Source organism: Cebus imitator, unplaced genomic scaffold (genome assembly GCF_001604975.1).
Source record: "Cebus imitator isolate Cc_AM_T3 unplaced genomic scaffold, Cebus_imitator-1.0 Scaffold541, whole genome shotgun sequence".
Classification (NCBI taxonomy): Eukaryota; Metazoa; Chordata; class Mammalia; order Primates; family Cebidae; genus Cebus; species Cebus imitator.
Genome location: NW_016107856.1, coordinates 374,262 through 394,340, shown reverse-complemented (window position 1 = coordinate 394,340; position 20,079 = coordinate 374,262). Strand labels below are relative to the sequence as shown.

General features: G+C 47.6%; 3 protein-coding genes across 4 annotated transcripts in view; 1 reads left to right on the top strand and 2 right to left on the bottom strand.

Annotated features, from left to right (window-relative positions):
* Positions 1-408: 408 nt before the first annotated feature.
* Positions 409-1,829, top strand: APOA2 (apolipoprotein A2). Its single transcript, XM_017515104.2, has 4 exons — positions 409-506; positions 676-751; positions 1,062-1,194; positions 1,599-1,829. Exons 2-4 carry the CDS (start codon positions 700-702, stop codon positions 1,714-1,716), a joined length of 303 nt encoding a protein of 100 aa, XP_017370593.1. The 5' UTR covers positions 409-506; positions 676-699; the 3' UTR covers positions 1,717-1,829.
* Positions 1,830-4,981: 3,152 nt separating this feature from the next.
* On the bottom strand, positions 4,982-8,731 carry FCER1G (Fc fragment of IgE receptor Ig). Of its 2 annotated transcripts, none has more exons than XM_017515096.2 (5): positions 8,576-8,731; positions 5,967-6,058; positions 5,753-5,788; positions 5,305-5,325; positions 4,982-5,165 (listed from the first exon to the last, which is right to left on the bottom strand). In XM_017515096.2, the coding sequence occupies exons 1-5, from the start codon at positions 8,622-8,624 to the stop codon at positions 5,103-5,105; spliced, it is 261 nt and encodes an 86-aa protein (XP_017370585.1). In that variant the 5' UTR covers positions 8,625-8,731; the 3' UTR covers positions 4,982-5,102. The 2 variants fall into 2 exon arrangements, with proteins under 2 accessions (XP_017370585.1, XP_037589599.1); XM_037733671.1 differs by having other exon boundaries at positions 5,967-6,104; positions 8,576-8,697.
* Positions 8,732-9,246: 515 nt separating this feature from the next.
* Positions 9,247-20,079, bottom strand: part of NDUFS2 (NADH:ubiquinone oxidoreductase core subunit S2) — a 12,599-nt gene continuing 1,766 nt past the window's right edge. Inside the window, exons 2-14 of the mRNA XM_017515095.1 lie at positions 19,857-19,963; positions 16,845-17,035; positions 14,044-14,164; positions 13,752-13,864; positions 13,418-13,492; positions 13,162-13,239; positions 12,935-13,020; positions 12,613-12,732; positions 10,867-10,996; positions 10,188-10,283; positions 9,928-10,011; positions 9,733-9,790; positions 9,247-9,500 (exon numbers count right to left, since the gene is read on the bottom strand). Coding sequence (XP_017370584.1) covers positions 9,463-9,500; positions 9,733-9,790; positions 9,928-10,011; positions 10,188-10,283; positions 10,867-10,996; positions 12,613-12,732; positions 12,935-13,020; positions 13,162-13,239; positions 13,418-13,492; positions 13,752-13,864; positions 14,044-14,164; positions 16,845-17,035; positions 19,857-19,963 — 1,297 coding nt within the window. The 3' untranslated portion in view covers positions 9,247-9,462. The remainder of the gene's footprint in view (positions 9,501-9,732; positions 9,791-9,927; positions 10,012-10,187; positions 10,284-10,866; positions 10,997-12,612; positions 12,733-12,934; positions 13,021-13,161; positions 13,240-13,417; positions 13,493-13,751; positions 13,865-14,043; positions 14,165-16,844; positions 17,036-19,856; positions 19,964-20,079) is intronic.

Here is a 20,079-nt window from a genome sequence, read left to right as displayed (position 1 = left end):
CCACAGCCCTCAGCCCTGTCTCTGATTTCAATTCCTTTCTCCTTTCTTCTGCTCCCCAGTATCACTCTGCCAAGTTGCAGTAAAGTGGGATAAAGTTGGGAGATGAGATCTACCCATAATGAAATAAAGATACCACGAGCTGAGGGGTTGATAAGTCAGAGCTTTCCAGAGAAATAGCTTCAAACCCTGCTTCCTGCTGCATTCAAATCCAAGTACCTCAGATCTCAAAAGAATGAACCTCAAATATACTGAAGTGTACCCCCTTAGTCTTCACTAAGGGCTGTACTCCCTGCGTGTCACCCCATCACCATGAGTCAATCTCCCATGTGCTTGTCTTCTCCTCCCCCATTTCTCCAACTTGTTTATCCCAAAATGGTCCCTGCCCCACTGGGCCTATCAATAGTTCCTGTCACCAGACAGGGGGTGGGTAAACAGACAGGTAGTATATAGCCCCTACCTCTCCAGCCAGGGCTGGCACAGGCGCCAAAGACAGAGACGCTGACTGGGTAAGATGGGGAGGCAAGAGGTGTGGGCAGCATCCAAAGAGGCCTGGGTTTCAGCTGTGGAGAGGGACAGAGCCAGGTTGGAATGGGCAGCAGGTAGGGAGATCCCTGGGGAGGAGCTGAAGCCCATTTGGCTTCAGCGTCCCCCCAACCCCCACCACCGTGTTCCTAGGCTGCCTTCGCCACTGTTACCAACATGAAGCTGCTCACAGCAACTGTGCTGCTCCTCACCATCTGCAGCCTTGAAGGTGGGTATGATACGGAGAGGGGATCAGAAGGGAGAAGCTGCTGGCAGTTATAGCTACCTATCTGCCTGTGCTCTTATGTCCGGGTCTGGCAACCAGAGGGCTCAAAAGAAAGATCATTCCCTCTCTAAAGCCCAGAAAGCCATCCAAAGATCTGGCTGGATACCATTTTGGGGAGGAGGTGGAGAGCTGGGGTGGGTACTGGCAGAGGTATGGCAGGAGGCCAGGACTCATTGCTGTGGACCCAGCTGAAAAGAATGTGTTTGTGTGTGTGTGTGTGTGTGTGTGTGTGTGTGCGCGCGCACGCGCGCAGGAGCTTTGGTTCGAAGACAGGCAGAAGAGTCGAGTGTGGAAAGCCTGGTGTCTCAGTACCTCCAGACCGTGTCTGACTATGGCAAGGACCTGATGGAGAAAGTCAAGAGCTCAGAGTTTCAGGCCCAGGCCAAGTAAGTCTCAGGGAAAGGAGTTCAAGGGCTGTGGAACTGTGGAGAGAAAGAAGGGAAGATGAGAGGTCCCTCAGAAGACTGAACTAAGGGGTGGGGATTAGGGCAGATTAGGCTTAAATTGGAGAGAAAAATTCCTTCATCACCCACAGATCCCCCATGTCTCTTAGATAGAGAGGAACAACAAGAACTGGGTCTTGAATTTCAGTCTCTAAAGTCTGTTCCTCTACCCAGCAAAGGTCTTGCCTCTACTCCTACCTAGGGGCTTTGCCATGCGATGGAACAGGCACTAGAGTTTGGGGACCTGAGTCAGCCTGCTCTTACCTCTCACCACCACCAAGGTCCCTGCCACTGCCTAGGGTCCCTCAACTCTAATTGATTAAACTCTAATCCCGCCACCTATCCAGGGCTTATTTTGAAAAGTCAAAGGAGCAGCTGACACCCCTGGTCAGGAAAGCTGGAACGGATCTGGTTAACTTCTTGAACTATTTCGTGGAACTCAGAGCACCGCCTGCCGCCAAGTGAAGCGTCCAGACCATTGTCTTCTAACCCCACCTGGCCTCTAGCGCACTCACTGGCCAGGCCTAGAGCTCGTCTCCCTACCCACACTTTGCTACAATAAATGCTGAAGAAATCTAGCTGTGAGTCTGGTATGTTTGGGGGACTGGAAAAAGTAGGGGAGTAGGGGAGGAGAAGAGGAAGGAAAAGGAAAAATCTGCTTCTAGAAGGAGAGAAGTTTGGGTGTGGAGGGGCGAAGAAAGTATTGAAGACACAACTGATGGAAATGACAGGATGAAGGTGCCATGATTCTTCTCCAAATCCAAGGAGTCTCCTACAGGCTGGGCATAGCTCTGCAGGAGAACACTAAAGAGCCTTTGCAATGCACATGGAACTAGGAGAGGAAGGAAGGTTTCACAAACTGAATGTCTTGATTTCTGAGTCATAGAAAATGAGGGTACCCTGGCCAGGTGCAGTGGCTCACACCTGTAATCCCAACATTTTGGGAGGCTGAGGCAGATGGATCACTTGAGGTCAGGAGTTCCAGACAAGCCTGGCCAATATGGTAAAACCCCATCTCTACTAAAAATACAAAAATTAGCTAGGCGTGGTAGTGGGCGCCTGTAATCCCAGCTACTCGAGAGGCTAAGGCAGGAGAATTGCTTGAACCTGGCAGGCAAAGGTTGCAGTGAGCTGAGATAGAATCCCTGCACTCCGGCCTGGGTGACACAGTGAGACTCTGTCTTAAAAAAACAAAAAAAGAAGGAAAGAAAGAAAAGAAAATGAAGATGCCTCTCATAATTTCCTTGAAGAAAAGAAATCTTTCCAAAAATTACTACAGAGGAGTCTCCTCAGACCCTCCTTTCCCTTCTGAGCTGGGAGAACACTGTGTTTCCCGCTTTCCCACAATAAGAGACCTGGGTTTGTTCCTTTCCCTAGAAGTGCTCTAATTTCTCCATTTAAAACCTCTTATCGCTGGACATGGTGGCTCACGCCTGTAATCCCAGCACTTTGGGAGGCTGAGGCAAGTGGATCACCTAAGATTAGAAGTTTGAGACCAGCCTGGCCAACATAGTGAAACCCCACCTGTACTAAAAATACAAAAAATTAGCTGAGTGTGGTCGCAGGCACCTGTAACGCCACCTATTAGGGAGACTGAGGCAGGAGAATTGCTTGAACCCGGGAAGCAAAAGATGCAGTGAGCAGAGATCGCGCCATTGCACTCCAGCCTGGGCAACAATAGTGAAACTCCATCCCCAAAACAAACAAACAGACAAACAAAAAACACACGCACAAAAAAAACCTCTTATCTAGTCCAGGTACCGAGCTAGGCCAAGTACCATGGCTCACACCTGTAATCTCAGCACTTTGGGAGGCCGAGGTGGGAGAATCATGCGGTCAGGAGTTCGAGACCAGCCTGGCCAACATAGTGAAACCCCCATCTCTACTAAAAATACCAAAAAAATTTGCTGGACATGATGGCACATGCCTGTAGTCCCAAGTGCTCGGGAGGCAGAGTCAGGAGAATTGCCTAATCTGGGAGGCAGAGGTTGCAGTGAGCCAAGATCATGCCACTGTACTCTGCACTCCAGCCTGGTGACAGAGTGAGACTCCATCTCAAAAAAAAAAAAAAANAAAAAAAAAAAAAAAAAAAAGAGTTATTTCCCTACCCTGGCTCATTTCTCATATCTCATCTGAAATCACCTTTCCCCCCAGACACTGGAGATGGCTCCAATTCCTTCCAGTTGCTGATCAACCTCCTTCATCTGGCCTTTAAGACCCTCACCATTCACGATTACTCACGACCCCTTCTCTTTCCCAATATCCACTTTTTCTCATGTGGCAAAATGTGCAGGGACAAAGGAGATCTCAGTTGGTTCCTTGCAAGGTGACTTTAGACAGGTTAATTCACTTCAAAGAGCCTGAATTTGCTCACAGGGTTAATTAGCAGATCAAATGGTACAATGAGCTGGAAAATGCTTTGAAAAGTATAAGTCACTATGCAGTGTGAAGTGGTATGCAGCACTGTGGGGGCTGAGGGCGTGGCAGGGATAAGCTTGGAGTCTCTAGACCCATTCTGAAAAGACTGTGGGTCACAAGCAGGACTGGCAGCATCTTCTGAGGTTTAAATTCTTCCGGGTAACTATTCCTGCTGGCTCTAGAAACAGGACAGGCACTGACAGAGCCTTGACCACCACCCGTGCACTTGAGGGAGACGACCCTCCATCTGGACCCAACTCATTTTTCTTTGCCTTACCTACCACAAACCCATCCAGCTCTCTAAGGTCCCTCTTGCCCCAGATGCCCTGAAAATTCATCATTCCTATAAACCCTTCTATTAGGAGCTTCACACAGCCCTAGTCACACCATCTGTTCTGCATATTTGGCTTTTCAGCTATGCCCATTCCCATATGTACTGGATTGGTACTGTCTGGATTGGTGACTATCTTGGGAAAGCCAGGCTCCCCTGCAACCCAACCTTCGTTCAATTGTCAAATACAGAAGGCTATGCTGCTACAGAAGTCATTTCTTATGTTTCCAAATATGCCTAGACTCCCAACACACTATGCCCTGCTCCAGCTCTGTCCTCAGAGCACCTAGAGGTCAAAGGTTTTATCCCTCCCCCAGCCCAGTCAGTGTTCATCCCTCAATTGAGTAAAACAGCCCTGAAGTCCATTAGACTGAGTTCTCGAACTGAAAAACTGTATCTAGTGCTTAGTAGAGACTGAATAAATATATGATAAATGAATGAATGGAGTCCAGTCTGTGGCAGCTTTATTGGGGATTCTCCCTCCCTATATTTTAGCTGGAGTTGGGGATGGAGAAGAGAAGAAGGGTGGGACAAGAGTGAAACTGGAATATAAACATCTGTGAATAGCATCTGAGTATGTCTTTAACAGATGAGAAGGATTGCCGTTGTGGTGGCTCATGCCTATAATCCCTGCACTTCAGAGGAGGCTGAGGCGGGCGGATCACTTGAGGTCAGCAGTTCAAGACCAGCCTGACCAACATGGAAAAACCCTGTCTCTACTAGATATACCAAAAAAAAAAAAAAAAAAAAAAAAAAATTAGCCGGGTGTGGTGGCGCATGCCTGTAATCCCAGCTACTCGGGAGGCGAGGCAGGAGAATCGCTCGAACCCAGGAGGCAGAGGTTGCGGTGAGCCGAGATGGAGTCATTGCACTCCAGCCCGGGTAACAAGAGCGAAACTCCATCTCAAAAACCAACCAACAAACAAACAAACAAAACAGGGAGGAGGAACCACCGGTGTATATTAATTTGGGGGCACAGGATTATTATAGGGGTAGGGGTAGGGCCAGCTCGCATAAATGGCAAGCAGGCGTATGTGATGCCAACCATGAGAGCTGGAAGAACAAGAAGCCGAAGAAGAATACGACCGCATGTGTTCTAAAGCTACTGTGGTGGTTTCTCATGCTTCAGAGTCTCGTAAGTCTCCTGGTTTCTGGTGCTCAGGCCCTGGAGGTGGGAGTCAAAAGATGATTAGGCGCCGGAGCCCACCAGAGGCCCCGCCCACTTCCGCAGGCCCCGCCCCTTCCAAAGGTTGCTCAAAATCCCACCCTCTTGTGCTGACTTTTGGGGAGGCGGGGCCACTTACCGTGTAAACACCATCTGATTTCTGCAGAGACAAAAGAAGCAAAGCATTAGAGACCCACACATCCAGGGCCCCTCAGCATCTTCCCCACCCAGGGAAGCATGGTGGTGGGGGTGGGCAGCCAGCCGACTTGGGCTAGAGGGCACTCACATGGATGCTCTGGGCCACGGATACACATTTGCCCACATGGCTGTAAGCACACACATACACCCGACGTACCACACCCAAGTCTCTCACATATCCCTTGTCACTCTGTGCTTGATTCTTCCCTGTCACCCGCCAAACATTTCACTCATGGCTTGGCTAGGTAAGGTGGGAGAGAGGCCTCTGAGGTTTATGCAGATCAGCACCTGAGAGGCATGCTTCCCCAGAGGCCGGAACCCCAGGCTAGAGCCCCAGAAGGGCTGAGGGTCTGAAAAGTTGTTGACACCAGGTGTGGGAAGGTCCATACCTCATAGCTGGCTATAGCTGCCTTTCGCACCTGGATCTGGAATGGGGGAAAGGTTTTCAGTAAAGGGGAAGTTAGTGGTCCATCCCCTTCCCTCCAAACTTTGTGGAGGCTCCCCTTTTATTCCCTCTCTTTGAATCCTTGCTGCTGCCCCCTCCCACTTTCCCACTTCCTCTTCCAGTGCTTACCGCACCGCCCGCCCCACCCCACACACTACCTTCAGTCGACAGTAGAGGAGGGTGAGGACAATTCCATAGAGAAACAGGATGGCATCCAGGATGTAGCAGAGCTGAGGCTCTCCCAGGGCCGCTGAGGGGATAAAGGTGCCCATGAGGTCAGGGTCATCAGGGAGGACCTGGTGCTCAGAGGGGAGAAGAGAAAGCGTTCTGGGAGGTAGGATAGGGCCTGGTGGGGATCCCTCTAAGGGAAGACATTTTATTTCTCTCTGGACTCCCCCTGCTCTTACCTTTCCCTCTTCTCCCCTATCATAGGGTAGGGCTAGGATAGGAAGCATGAGGGTTCTATTGAGATGGGACTTAACATCTACTAATAATTGAGGACTTCCCCCTCAGCCCCCAACCTTTCAACCTTTACTTTTTAGCACTGTGGGTTCTTCAGGCACCATTGAGCACTTTATCCACCTCAAGGGACCCATCTGAGTCCAGTGGACTGAAACCAAAACCTCATCTGAGAGGGGTAATGGGAGGGAGAGGCAGTGGCAAATTTCAGTGAAGAAACCACAGAAGTGCCTCTCCTAAGTCCTGTGACCTGTGGCTGAGGGCTGGACAGGAAGGATGTGAGCTGCGGAAAGGAGAGAAGGCAATTACTCTGTTACTAGTCATCCCCTAGCCTCAGCCTTATTGCTTTGTGTCCCACCACAAGATATTTAAATATGTTTAAAAAAAAAAAAAAGTGTGTCTGTTTTTCCCAGGCCTTCTAGATACCTTTGGCCCTGCACACAAGGCTTGGGGAATGATCACAAGCTATATGGATTCCAGCTCCTGCTACTCTGCCCTATTACTCACTCTCTGGGCCTCTGAGAGGGGAAGTTTTGTGCAATTTAAAAAATCAGATCAAGTCTGGACTCCAGAGACTGCTGTCACCCCCTATCAGAGGACCAGTAGGGTACATGTGGCCAACGTCAGTCAAATGCTGACATTGGCCAAGAACTCTTTCTTCTGCAACACTCTTTCACACACACACGATATTGCACAAATCTTAAAACTACCCTGTGAGGGAAACATCATCATCGCCGTTTTATGGATGACGAAACCAAGGCTCGGAAAAGCTAAGTAGCTCACTCAGAGCCAGAGTTAAGTGACAGAGCTGGAACTCAAACGCAGGTTTTCTGCTTCCAAAGCCCTTGCTTGCCTTTGTGCCTCAGCAACCCTCCTCCTTCTTCATCCCAAGGCAGCAGACCAGGGGCTAACTTAATACTCGCTCCCACCTTCTCAGCTAGGCTGCTGGAATTCTTCCCCAGTCATTCTCTTTCGATTTCTCCAGTTTCCCTGAAGTTTACTGACCTCCTCCTCCCTGACACCCAGCTGCCACCAACACACACACACACCAACCCAGCACAGATACCCAGAGTGAAAGAGAAGTGAGAATTCTTAGTGACTGGAGCCTTCAAGCTGTGGAGAATTTCCTATTTCTGCCTCTGTTTCTCAGCTGACACTCGGGTCTCTGGAACTGGGCATCTCATGCTGCCCACCCTCATATCAACTGCTGACAGAATGGTGCATTGGCAATGATCCACAGAAACAGCAATCACGTCTGTTTGTCTCAGCTATATCCTTGCCTCACTCCCAAGAACAAGGACAGATCCCTACCTTCCTAAAGGGTTCTGTATGTATCTGTATCTGTATCTAGATACATATGTGTATATTTTTTGAGACCGGGTCTCGTTCAGTCACCCAGGCTAGAGTGCAATGGCATGATCTTGGCTCACTGCAACCTCCATTTCCTGGGTTCAAACGATTCTTCTGCCTCAGCCTCCTGAACAGCTGGGATTACAGGCAACCAGGGTGCTTTGTATATTAAACCAGCTAGAGATCATCAGCTCCCAGCAGACAAGACCAAAGGCACCCCATGGGAAATGCTGATCACAGGGAATGAAGCTTTTCACCAGACCAGTTCTTCATGCCGTACAACCAGACCCTTCCCCTGCCACTTTCTATCAACTATGAAAAGAGCCAGGAACAGTAGCACTTTCGGAGGCCAAGATGGAAGGACTGCTTGAGGCCAGGAGTTCAAGACCAATGTGGCCAACGTAGCAAGACCTGTCTTTTTTTACTAATAATAATAGCTGGGCACGGTGCCCCACACCTGTAATCCCAGCACTTTGGGAGGTCGAGGGGGATGGATCATTTGAATCAGGAGTTCGAGACCAGCCTGGTCAACATGGTGAAAAGCCATTTCTACTAAAAATACCAGACTTAGCTGGACATGGTGGCTGGCGCCTGTAGTCCCAGCTACTCTGGAGGCTGAGGCGGGAGAATCGCTTGAACCCAGGAGGTGGAGGTTGCAGTGAGCCGAGATCGCGCCACTGCACTCCAGCCTGGGCGACAGAGTGAGACTCTGTTTCCAAAATAATAATATTAATATAAGAACAAAGAAGTCTGGGATGAGGTAAGACGGCAACAAGAAAGAAGGGAACTATAAGTCTGGTGCCCTGAGTCTGGGCTACATAGAACCAGCCTCAGGGTCTCCCTATGCCCACCTACCCACTGTACTTCCTTCATGCGTGTTTGACTCAGCTCTCAAGACCCATGCTCTGGATTTCCACCCTGGAGCCAGCTTGCAGTATCCCGCACCAAACCCTCTTACCTGCTTGTTCAACCAAAAGGAGTAAGAGCAAGACCACTGCTGGAATCATCTTGGGCTGGGGATCGGCCGCTCTGACAGCACTGTGCAGCTGTGCTTAGCGAGCAGTTCCCTGACCACAGAGTACCCTCCTTCCTGCCACGCCTTCCCCCACACTTTGGCCCCTTCCCCTTCCTGCACAAGAGACTGGGCGGCTCCCGGAAGGGCCAACTAAGGGAACTGGGAGATCTGGGCTCTTAAGCCTCAGCCCTTTAATGACCAACTCCTAACCCATAGAATGAGGAGACTCTCACGCTCAGGAAAGGCTGTCTATATCTGCCATTTTCCACTCCGCCTGGTTCAGAAATTTATCTGTGCTAAACTACCCGTCAACATTCCCTCAGACCCCATTATAACCCTTTCCCTCCCTACAGGAACCTTACCCCAAGTCTTGATTTGAGTGGCTTACCAATTTATGTGAGCACTGAGAAGGTTTGAGCAGGAGGGGAACTGAGGGGAAAGAGGAAACGGGGAATGGAGAAGTGGAAAGGACAAGAGTCAGAGAAGGGGGTGGAGACGAGCAGGAAAAATTGTAAAGATCGACTGACTCTAACAGGAATGGAGGGTCAATGAGCACTCTTAGGTTTACAGTCAAGGTGAAGGACACTAAGATACTGAGAAAGACATACCAGAAGTTTAGGCCTAGGGGCCGCAAGGCGGCTAATTTATTAAAATTTCTCTTTTTTTAGTACATGCACAGAAAGCCTGACAGCCAAGTGTACATGAACGCGCGCGCGCGCACACACACACACACACACACACACACACACACAGAGAGGCCCATTTCCAGCGAGGGACAGGCTCCACAGAAGAAGTTAACAGGCAGGGAGGATCAAATGCTGCTCCCCTGCTCACCGGTCTATTTCTCCAAACACAATATCTTGGGTACCTAGGAGGTGAGAGGATGGAGGAAAGAAGTGATGTTCCTTATCTTCCTGTTGTGAGGCAAAACAAACAGTGGTTTTAACAAAGATCCAGAACCCATTACTGTGCTCAAGAGACTGTGGACTTGAGTCTATGCCCATGCCCCACGGTGAGCACGAAGTGTTCTGCTTCTGTCCCCAGTGGGCGTCCCCAACTCCTTTGTCTAGGATACCTCTATTACACAATGGGCCTCATACCTATGATGGCAACGACATCTGCCAACATGTGTCCCTTAGACATCCTGTCCAAACCAGCCTGGGGAGATTGAGATGGCAAGAGTTAGATAAGATTTGCAAGGTGGGAGGAGAAAGGAGTTCATAAAAAACTCAACCAACTTCAGAAAATGACTGGGTTAATTCACTGGAGTTAAAGTTGCTGGGATTGATTCTTACCAGATGGGCAAAACCAGGAGCCTTGATCTTGCACCGATAAGGGCGACTGCTGCCATCAGATACCAAGTACACTCCAAACTCTCCCTGTCCAAGGAAGAAGGTTGGGTGTCTCTATTAACAGGAAGAATACTTTTCTCTGCCAAGAAAACCTCTATTCATCCTGCTGTTTTCTCTCTCACTGATGAACGAGCATTTTGTTAAACATCTATCTTTAGCTACCTGCTCCACATATGGTCTTTTCCTTCCCCTCCTCTCCTCACCTTGGGAGCCTCAATGGCAGTATATGTGGCTCCTGGAGGAACTTGGTAGCCCTCTGTATACAACTTAAAGTGATGAATCAGTGACTCCATGGAAGTCTGAAGAGAGGAAAAAGGGAGCATCAATAAACCGAATCCAAACTCTGTCTCCTAGGCCTTACTCCAGCACAGAAAATAATCTCTACTCTCAGGAAGACTAAATCCACATGTAAGTCAGTAGGCAGAGAGGATACAGAATAAAACAAGAGAGCTATGGGAGATTAAAAATCTCTTATACAGTGAACTCTCTATAAAAGGAAAACTGGGCTGTGCAGGGTGGCTCACACCTGTAATCCCAGCACTTTGGGAGGCCGAGGCAGTTGGATCACCTGAGGTCAGGAGTTCGAGACCAGCCTCACCAACATGGTGGTGAAGCCCTGTCTCTACTGAATAAATTAGCTGGGCATGGTGGCTCATGCCTGTAATCCCAGCTACTTGGGAGGCTGAGGCAGAAGAATTGCTTGAACCTGGGAGGCAGAGATGGCAGTGAGCCAATACTGCACTATTGCACTCCAGCCTGGGCAATAAGAATGAAACTCTGTCTCAAAAAAAAGAAACAAAGAAAGAAAACTGAAAGGTAGGATTTAATCCAGCCACTGGCCCCTTTCCAACACCCCACATTTTCCACCTCCCTGCAGCCAACCTTCATCTCTGCTCGCTTAGGTGGAGACACTTTGGCATCATCAACCTTGATCTCTCCAGGAGGCATCTTGTTTAGACACTGCACAATAATTCTCAGGGACTGGCGCATCTCCTCCACCCGGCACAAGTACCTGAAGTAGATAAGACAGAGCAAGAGAAGAACAGTCAGAGGAGCAGGTATGGGCTGGGAAGGATGCCCTCTGGCCAACCTCAAAAGGGTTAGGTCAACTTTCCCCAATCTTTTCTCCAAGTATAGCATCTCTGCTTGGCTTGGCCACCCATATAAACCCTGCAGTCTTTTTTTTTTTTTTTTTTTGAGTTAGGGTTACGCAGTTCACTGCAGCCTTGAACTCCTGGGCTCAAGTGATTCTCTCATCTCAGTCTCTAAAGTAGCAAGGATTATAGGTGTGCACTACCATGTCCAACTATTTTTTTGTAGAGATAAGGTTTCACCTTGTTGCCCAGGCTCATCTCCAGCTCCTGAGCTCAAGCAACAGCCTGCTTTAGCCCCTCAAAGAGTACTGGGATCACAGGCATGAGCCACCAGGCCCAGTCCCCTGTAGTCTTTTGCTTCTACTCTTGGGTGCTTCCCCAAACCCTCTCATTTTCTCACAACATGGCCTATAGTACTTATTTCTTTAATTACCCCCTTACACACTTTTTAGACGACAGAATGGGTGAGAGTCAAATGGACAACAAAAATACACAGTAGCTACCAGTTAAAAAAAATAAAACAGACAAACAAAAAATACACAGTAGCAAATCTGACTCAGCGTCAGTAAACAGGAGGAGAAATTGTTGTTGTTGCTGTTTTGGGATGGAGTCTCGATCTGTTGCCCAGGCCGGAGTGCTGTGGTGCGATCTCAGCTCACTGCAACCTCCACCCCCGAGGTTCAAGCGATTCACCTGTCTCAGCCTCCCAAGTAGCTGGAATTACAGGCATGTGTCACCATACCTGGCTAATTTTTTTTTTTTTTTAGTAGAGATGGGGTTTCACCATGTTGGCCAGGCTGGTCTTGAATTCCTGACCTCGAGTGATCTGCCCACCTTCACCTCCCAAAGTGCTGGGATTACAGGTATGAGTCACCGTGCCGGCCCAGGAGGAGAATTTAAAGCTAAAAATCTAGTAGAAAGAACACTGGATAAGGAGGATTCCAGTCTCAACCACTTCTGCAGAAAAATTCCAGCTAATCCCTAACTTTTATGTCTCAGCTTTCTCAGTTATAAAATGCAGCCAAAGCTAGCTCCACCTAAGACAAGGATAATATAAAGATAAAATAAGATGTCATAGGCCAGGCAAGGTGGCTCACTCCTGTAATCCCAGCACTTTTGGAGGCCGAGGCAGGCAGGTCACCTGAGGTCGGGAGTTCAAGACCAGCCTGACCAACATGGGGAAACACTATCTCTACTAAAAATACAAAAGTAGCCAGGCATGGTGGCACATGCCTGTAACCCCAGCTACTCAGGAGGTTGAGGCAAGAGAATTGCTTGAACCCAGGAAGGGGAGGTGGTGGTGAGCTGAGATCACCCCATTGCACTCCAGCCTGGGAAACAAGAGTGAAACTCCATCTCAAAAAAAAATTAAAAAATGCCATGTAAGTGAAAGTGCTTTGACAGCAACCTGGTTTAAGACACACAAGAGCTCCCACAGATACTGAGAAGCAGAGTAAAGAAGGAAGTGGAAAAGAGAAGAGTGAGGCAAGAGAAACTAGCTGGACAATCAGCCAAGAAAAGATTGGGGCCTTACCTATCATAGCAGTCCCCGTGAGAACCAATAGGAACATCAAACTCAACCTGGTCGTAAACATCATAGGGCTGGGTCTTCCGCAGGTCCCACTGGATGCCTGAGCCCCGAAGCATCACTCCACTGTGGAGAGCATCATGGGAATAAGGATCACTCTCCACAAACCAAGTATAGAGGCTCATTCTTCCTCAGCACCCCCTTGTTTCTCCTTCAGATTCAGGGTATGACTAGCAGGGTGCCAACAAGTCTTAAAAGACGAGATAGTAGGCTGGAACTCCCCCACTCCCATCCCCACTCCTAAGGAGGGAAGTTGTATGCCCCTCACCTAAAACCATAGTTAAGTGCCTCTTCTGCTGTTATGACCCCAATGTCAACTGTCCGATTCTGCCAGATCCTATTGTTGGTCAGCAACTATTGATTGAGAAAACTGGTGTTAATTCTCTTCATCACACTCTTCAGATACCTCTGTATTTCTCTACAACTGGGGAATAAAACCCCGCAAGCCCTTCTTGCGGGGGAAAGAGAGACTTTTCCCATTGACTCCTAGCTTACCTCCTCCAACTCATCAAGCCGAAGAGAGAAGTTCTTAGAAAACTCATAAATGTCATCCATAAGCCCAAGGGGTAGGTCCTAGAAGCCAAACGGAAATGGTATTGAGTGCTGCATAGCCTCCGCCAAGGAGAGCGGCCCAGCACCCCCTCCCGCAGGGCTACAGGGTTGGCACTTCCATCAGCCAGCACTGCCCTCCAGTGGCCACAGGGAAAATAGGCCTGGGCTGGAGGTTTGGGGCAGCGTCGGATCTGCTCACCTGGTGCACCCCTCCTGGCCGGATATAAGCAGCATGCATTCGGGCTCCAGACACTCGCTCGTAGAACTCAAACATCTTGATAGGACATGCTGAGAATCAGTGTGAAAGTCCCAGGCCCCCAGGTCCCATGGTGGTCTACTCCCCAACGTTCTGCCTTCTTGTTCCCAACCAACCCCTCATGACATGGTTTCTACAGATATAAACCAAGTTAAACAGACCTTCTCCCTCTAAATGTTCTCCCATGTTCTCTCTTCTTTTAGTCTCCTATCTCCTTCATACCTTCTCTACTTCCTGTACTTCCTTCCCTATTCCTATCCTTTCCTCCCTCTCTTACCTTCTCCCTTTCTTCAAACAGCCAGAAGAAAGGGGTCATGGCCCCAATGTCCAGGGCATGTGTAGTCACAGCCATGATGTGGTTCATCAGTCGTGTGATTTCTCCAAACAGCACTGTGGAGAGGTGAAGACAAGGAGAAGAAAAGATACAGGAGCCAAGCACTGAGGCTGACAGAGAGGTGGTCTGGGCAGAGCCTGGGGTGTGAACACTAAGCTTGGGTTCAGCGGGGAAGGGGTGGAAAAGGCACTGTGCTATGCTCACAGTGGGGTGCAGAAGAAGCCGGGGGGCCTACCTCGGATCCACTGTGCCCGGGGAGGAGGCCGGATGTTTAGTAACTTCTCCACAGCTAGAGAATAGGCCTGTTCATTACACATCATGGACACATAGTCTAGCCGGTCAAAGTATGGAAGGGCCTGGGAAGACGGAGGAATGTGGGTCACGTCTAACAGGCTTATGAGCCCATTCTGGCTGCCTGAAGCCATGCTCTCTGTGAGCATCAGAAGTTGGTGCTGCATAAGCCTTTCTAGTTTCAGGAGCCCTAACAAAGCAGGATAAAATATCCCAAAGCTGGGCACAGTGGCTCACGCCTGTAATCCCAGCACTTTGGGAGGCCGAGGCAGGCGGATCACCTGAGGTCAGGAGTTCAAGACTAGCCTGGCCAGCATGGTGAAGCCCTGTCTCTAAAAAAAAAAAAAAAAAAAAAAAATCCCAAAACCAGTAGTATGCTGGTAAATGTTTAAAAATGGGCTCTCCAAGTAAGGCAGGACTCTGATTTGTCATGTTTGCCAATTTCCGTGGTAAAAATATTCCCACAATGGCCAATTTTAAGTTACCAATACCACGTAACTAAATGCAGCATTGGGAAGAGTAACACACCATTATACAGTATTTCCACCATACAGACACAATGAAAGCAAAGACCTCAAGAGCAGAGCATAGTGAAATGTGGTAGAATAATAAAGTGATAAGCTTTGAATATTTAATCTTATCTTTGCTTTTAATATAATGTATTAAATCATAAACCTATATAAGTTAATTTCTAATAACTGGCTCACAAAATTCCTGAAAATTTAACAACTGCACTCTTGCAAGCCAGAATGAGCTAGCACCAGGACACCACTGTCAAGAGTCCTTGGGAGGGCACGTGGCTCATGCCTGTAATCCAGCACTTTGGGAGGCCGAGGCAAGAGGATCACCAGAGGTCGGGAGTTTGAGACCAGCCTGACCAACAATGGAGGAACTCCATCTCTACTAAAAATGCAAAATTAGTCGGGCATGGTGGCACATGGCTGTAATCTCAGCTACTTGGGAGGCTGAGGCAGGAGAATTGCTTGAGCCCTGGAGGTGGAGATTGCTGTGAGCCAAGATTGTGCGATTGCACTCCAGCCTAGGCAGCAAAAGCAAAACCCCATCTCAAAAAACAAAAACAAAAACAAACCAACAAAAAACCTGAGATACATTTATTTTTTAAATAAATTAATTTTTCCTTTTCTTCCTTTCACAAACAGGTGTGGGAAAAAAAAAAAAACCCTGAGGTACTGAAGGAGAAGGGCAATCTTAGGAGTATCATGGCCAGGCGTGGTGGCTCATGCCTATAATCCTAGCACTTTGGGAGGCCGAGGTGGGTGGATTGTCTGAGCTCAGGAGCTCAAAACCAGCCTGGGGAACATGGTAAAACCCCATATTTACTAAAAATACAAAAAAATTAGCTGGGCATGGTGGTGTGTGCCTGTAATCCCAGCTACTCGGGAGGCTAAGACAGGAGAATCCCTTGAATCTGGGAGGCAGAGGTTGCAGTGAGCCAAGATTGCACCATTGCACTCCAGTCTGAGCAACAGAGTGAGATTCCAACTCAAAAAAAAGGAGTATCAGGAAGGGTTTTTCTTTTTGTTTCATCTTTTTTTTTTTTTCTTTAGTCAGAGTCTTGCTGTGTCACCCAGGCACTGGAGTGCAATGGCACGATCTTGGCTCACTGCAACCTCTGCCTCCTGGGTTCAAGTGATTCTCCTGCCTATGCCTCTCAAGTAGCTGGGACTACAGGTGTGTGCCACCATGCCTGGGCAATTTTTGTATTTTTAGTAAAGATGGGGTTTCACCTTGTTGGCCAGGTTGGTTTCCGAGCTCCTAGATCTCAAGTGATCCACCCATCTCTGCCTCCCAAAGTGCTGGGATTACAAGCATGAGCCACCACGCCCCGGCAGAGTGAGGTATTCAAGGAAGACAGACCACTAGGTAGAAACGGTCTTTCCTCCAGAATGCAAAAAGCTAAGTCCTAGCTGTCTGTTGACCTAGCTTCAGCTTCCAGGAAAAGGGTGGAGCTAAGATGCTACTAGCTGGGACAGCCTGTTCTTATTCTGATGTCACTGTGACGGCAGATAATGCTGCAGGGGTTAACCCACAGACTCCGGGACCAGAAACTGTCATTGCCAAGACTCTCTTGGGGAATTGCATTCTAGTCGTTGCGCACCCTGAGACTGGGCTGGATCTAAATCCTAATCCTACCATCCTGTTATCAGGAGCTTTCTTCATGACAGTGAGAAAAAAACTTCAGATTCCTATTAGAGATCCAGCTCCTTCAAATCTGACCCTCATCATTTGGGTCATAAATTTCTCCTAAAAATGGCAAACTCTGTCATAAACCCCCTCTCTCACTTGCTCTGACTCACTGAATGTTTTGAAAACAAACGTAGACAGCTGGAAGATACAAGAATCAGCTGTTCATTTTAGTGAGCTGACGTCTCTCCCCTCTTTCCCTGTCCCTAGGGACACTGGCTTTGACGCACTAGTATAACATAGTAACAGGGAAACTGAGGCACTCAAGTAATGGCAAAGGGGCCAGCCAAAAAGTCAGCCAGAGAAAGGTTGACTGTAGTTCCAGCTTCAAAGCACTGCTGCTGAATAAACCAAATCCTAATGACTCAAGCATCTCCTGCCACTTCCCTCTACCCAACCAACCAAGAGCGTCCTAATAACCTCGACGGGTTACTCCTCTCAACATCCTCCTCCCCTCAGATTTTAAGGGCAGCAAACTGGCAAGGCCCGGATTAAAGCAACCCGAAATCCCACCAAAAGGCCTCTGTTCGCCCCCCACACCTGAAGATAGGTCTTGTATTCAATGAGCTTCTCAGTGCCTCGGTGCAGGAGCCCGATGTGAGGATCACACTTCCGCACATTCTCCCCACTCAATTCCATCACTAGTCGCAGGACACCATGGGCTGCTGGGTGTTGGGGCCCAAAGTTCAGCTTCATGTTCTTCACTATGTTGTCCTTTGGAGGGTCCACGTCTGAGAAGTACAAAATAGTTCAGAGCCAAATGGCAATTCCCTTGGGATCCCCCAAAAGACAGCAAGGAGTTAACCTCTCTCTATAGATCTTCTAACTCACCATTCCATACTTTGTTAATTTCCTAATCTCTACTATAACCAGGAAGGGGACCCTTAGATGGGGAAAAGGAAGATCTAAACTTTCTGATGACAGACACCATGAATCTCACTCTATATCTCCTAGAATACTTTTTTTTTCATGGTTCATAGTCAGTGTGCACAGAGTATGTTTTTAATAATAATGCTTATATAACTACCTTAGGCACTTTATGAGTAATAGGTACTATCATTATCCTCATTTTATTGGATCATCTGAGGCCATGGAGCTTCAATGACTTTTCCAGGATCACAAAGCTAGTAAGTGGCAGTACCAGGATTTTAATCTAGCCTGTTTAGCTCCAGGATCCAAACATTGTAACTACTATGATATACTGCCCTCCAAATGTATCCAATGAATGGCCGACCAGTCAGAAAATGTATACCTAATGCTTACTCCCAGTAAATGAGTGTTTACCCTCAAGAAGCTTACGTTTTAATTTGGGAAAGAAGTACATGTGAAAAACTAGGAACAGAGGTCAAATTTGTAAGTTACCAAGAAAGTGCCTTAGCCACTAAGTTTTTAAAAGAAGGAAAGAACAGTGGAAAGACTTCATGTACGTAGGATCTGAGCTTAAATATAGGAAATGATTTAGATAGGTAGAAGGAAGAAGAGGCATTCCAGGTTATGAAATCAACATGGGCCAAATCTTAGAAACAAGAAAGTAAACATCTGTGGAACTCTTATTGGGACTTCCCAAGAGAGAGATGATGAGTATTGGGACAAATTAGGGGGTAGTGATTCAGTTATCTGTAAATATCATTAATAACAATTAACACGTACGGGGGACTTACATGTGCCAGGCACATGTTATCTCATTTAATCCTTAAAATAATGCTATAAATAGGTACTTTATTCACTGGTAAATGGAGAGTTGAGATTTAAAACCAGAGCCCATCTTTTCAATCAAAATTCTTCATCATGGGCTTTGGAGTCTGAGAGACTTGAGTACAAATCTGCCTGTGTGCCCTTAATCAAGTTTTAATCTCCCTAGACCATAATTTCCTCACAACTGGGGTAATATTCTCATAGAACTGTTGTAAAGATTAAACAAAATAATGCATACAAAAATGTTGGGCAAATGGTAAGCATTCAGATATTGTTACTGTAAGTTTGTGGAAAGTAACTGGAAGTGTCTTTGAAGGTTTTGGAGCAAGAGAATGAATAATATGGTAAAATAATGTTTGGGGAAGATGAAGGTGATGACATTGTATAGGATAGATGGAAAGGGGACAACATCAGTGGCAAAAACTCAGTGAATATTAGACTCCTAAAATAATCAGAGTCTAATACAAGATAAATCTGAGTAAGAATGATGGCAATGAAAATTAAAAGAGAGAGATGACCAGATATGAGACATTATGAAAGAATCTACATGGTTTGGATACTGGACAGAGACATGGAGGGCAAGATAGAAGAGCCAAAGATGACTAAAAAGCTTCAATCCTGGCTGGACGCGGTGGCTCACGACTATAATCCCAGCACTTTGGGAGGTCAGTGCAGGTGGATCACCTGAGGTCAGGTGTTCCAGAACAGTCTGGCCAACACAGTGAAACTCCGTCTCTACTAAAAATACAAAAATTAGCTGGGCATTATGGCAGGTGCCTGTAATCCCAGCTACTTGGGAGGCCGAGGCAGGAGAATCGCTTGAACCCAGGAGGTGGAGGTTGCAGTGAGCCGAGACCGCACCACTGTACTCTAGCCTGGGCGACAGAGCAAGACTCCATCTCAAAAAAAAAAAAAAAACTTTCAATCCTGAGGGATTAGGGGAATGAGGGTACCACTGATCAAAATGAAAAGTCAAAAGGGGCCGGGCGTGGTGGCTCACACCTATAATCCAAGCACTTTGGAGGCCAAGGCCGGCGGATCACCTGAGGTCAGGTGTTCAAGACCAGCCTGACCAACATGGTGAAACCCCGTCTTTAATAAATAAATAAAAAGTCAAAAGAAAGAGCTAGTTTTGATAGGGGAAAAAATGGTTTGTATTCACGTAGGTTTCATTGGGGTACCAATGGGAAAACCGCCACTTTGTCTGGAGAGGGAGATAAGGTACTGAACCTGAAACATATTGAACATGGAAAAAGCTGGCACTAAGATTTAAATTGGTAGGGACTTTTGGGTATTGACTGGGACCTATTCTTCCTTTTCTTCTACAACATCCTTTCTTTCCTTCTACAACATCCTTTCTTTCCTTCTCTACTTAACAAATACCTGTTATTATCACTTTTATGTCTGTGAATTTCATGGTGAAAGAAGCAAACAGAATAGGGACTAAAACTTGCCTAAGACAGAGAGCTCAAGAGCACTTAGAAATCAGCTGGAGGCCGGGCATGGTGGCTCAAGCCTGTATCTCAGCACTTTGGGAGGCTGAGAAGGGAGGATCGCCTGAGCCTAGGAGTTTGAAATTATTCTGGTCAACATAGCAAGACCGTCTCTACAAAAGGAAAGCTTTCAAAATTAGCTAGTTGTGGTGGCACAGCCCTGTTGTCCCAGCTTTATGGGGAGGCTGAGACAGAAGGTTGCTTTGAGCCCCTAAGTTCAAAGCTACAGTGAGCCACTTTTCCACTACTGCACTCCAGCCAGGGAGACAGAGGGAGATCCTGCCTCAAAAAAAAAAAAAAAAAAAAAGGAATTAGCTGGGGGCAGGGGTGGGCGTGGGTTGGGACAGCAACTCTGGTCACTTACCATTCCAAGGTGGATGCTTCCAGTGGGCTGTTTCTTTGGTTGGGTACATAACAGGTCCCCCAAACTGCTGTGCATATTCCGCATCTGGCTGCCACTGCCGAACACCTCTGGGGAGTTAAAGGCAGATCCTAGACAAGGTCCTGAACAGTACTTGGTTCCTGTGTTACCAGTCACTCTCATGGGGACCCAGGAAGGACGTCCTGGATTTTTTTTTTTTTTTTTT

What these genes read in the sequence shown, in the direction of transcription:
- APOA2 (XM_017515104.2), top strand. Translation starts at nt 700, where the DNA reads ATGAAGCTGCTCACAGCAACTGTGCTGCTCCTCACCATCTGCAGCCTT. An exon ending in CACCATCTGCAGCCTTGAAG is followed by an intron (nt 752 to 1,061) that starts GTGGGTATGATA and finishes GCACGCGCGCAG; the next exon opens with GAGCTTTGGTTCGAAGACAG. An exon ending in GAGTTTCAGGCCCAGGCCAA is followed by an intron (nt 1,195 to 1,598) that starts GTAAGTCTCAGG and finishes CCACCTATCCAG; the next exon opens with GGCTTATTTTGAAAAGTCAA.
- FCER1G (XM_017515096.2), bottom strand. Translation starts at nt 8,624, where the DNA reads ATGATTCCAGCAGTGGTCTTGCTCTTACTCCTTTTGGTTGAACAAGCA. An exon ending in CAGCTATAGCCAGCTATGAG is followed by an intron (nt 5,326 to 5,752) that starts GTATGGACCTTC and finishes TTGTCTCTGCAG; the next exon opens with AAATCAGATGGTGTTTACAC. An exon ending in AATCAGATGGTGTTTACACG is followed by an intron (nt 5,166 to 5,304) that starts GTAAGTGGCCCC and finishes TCCCACCTCCAG; the next exon opens with GGCCTGAGCACCAGAAACCA.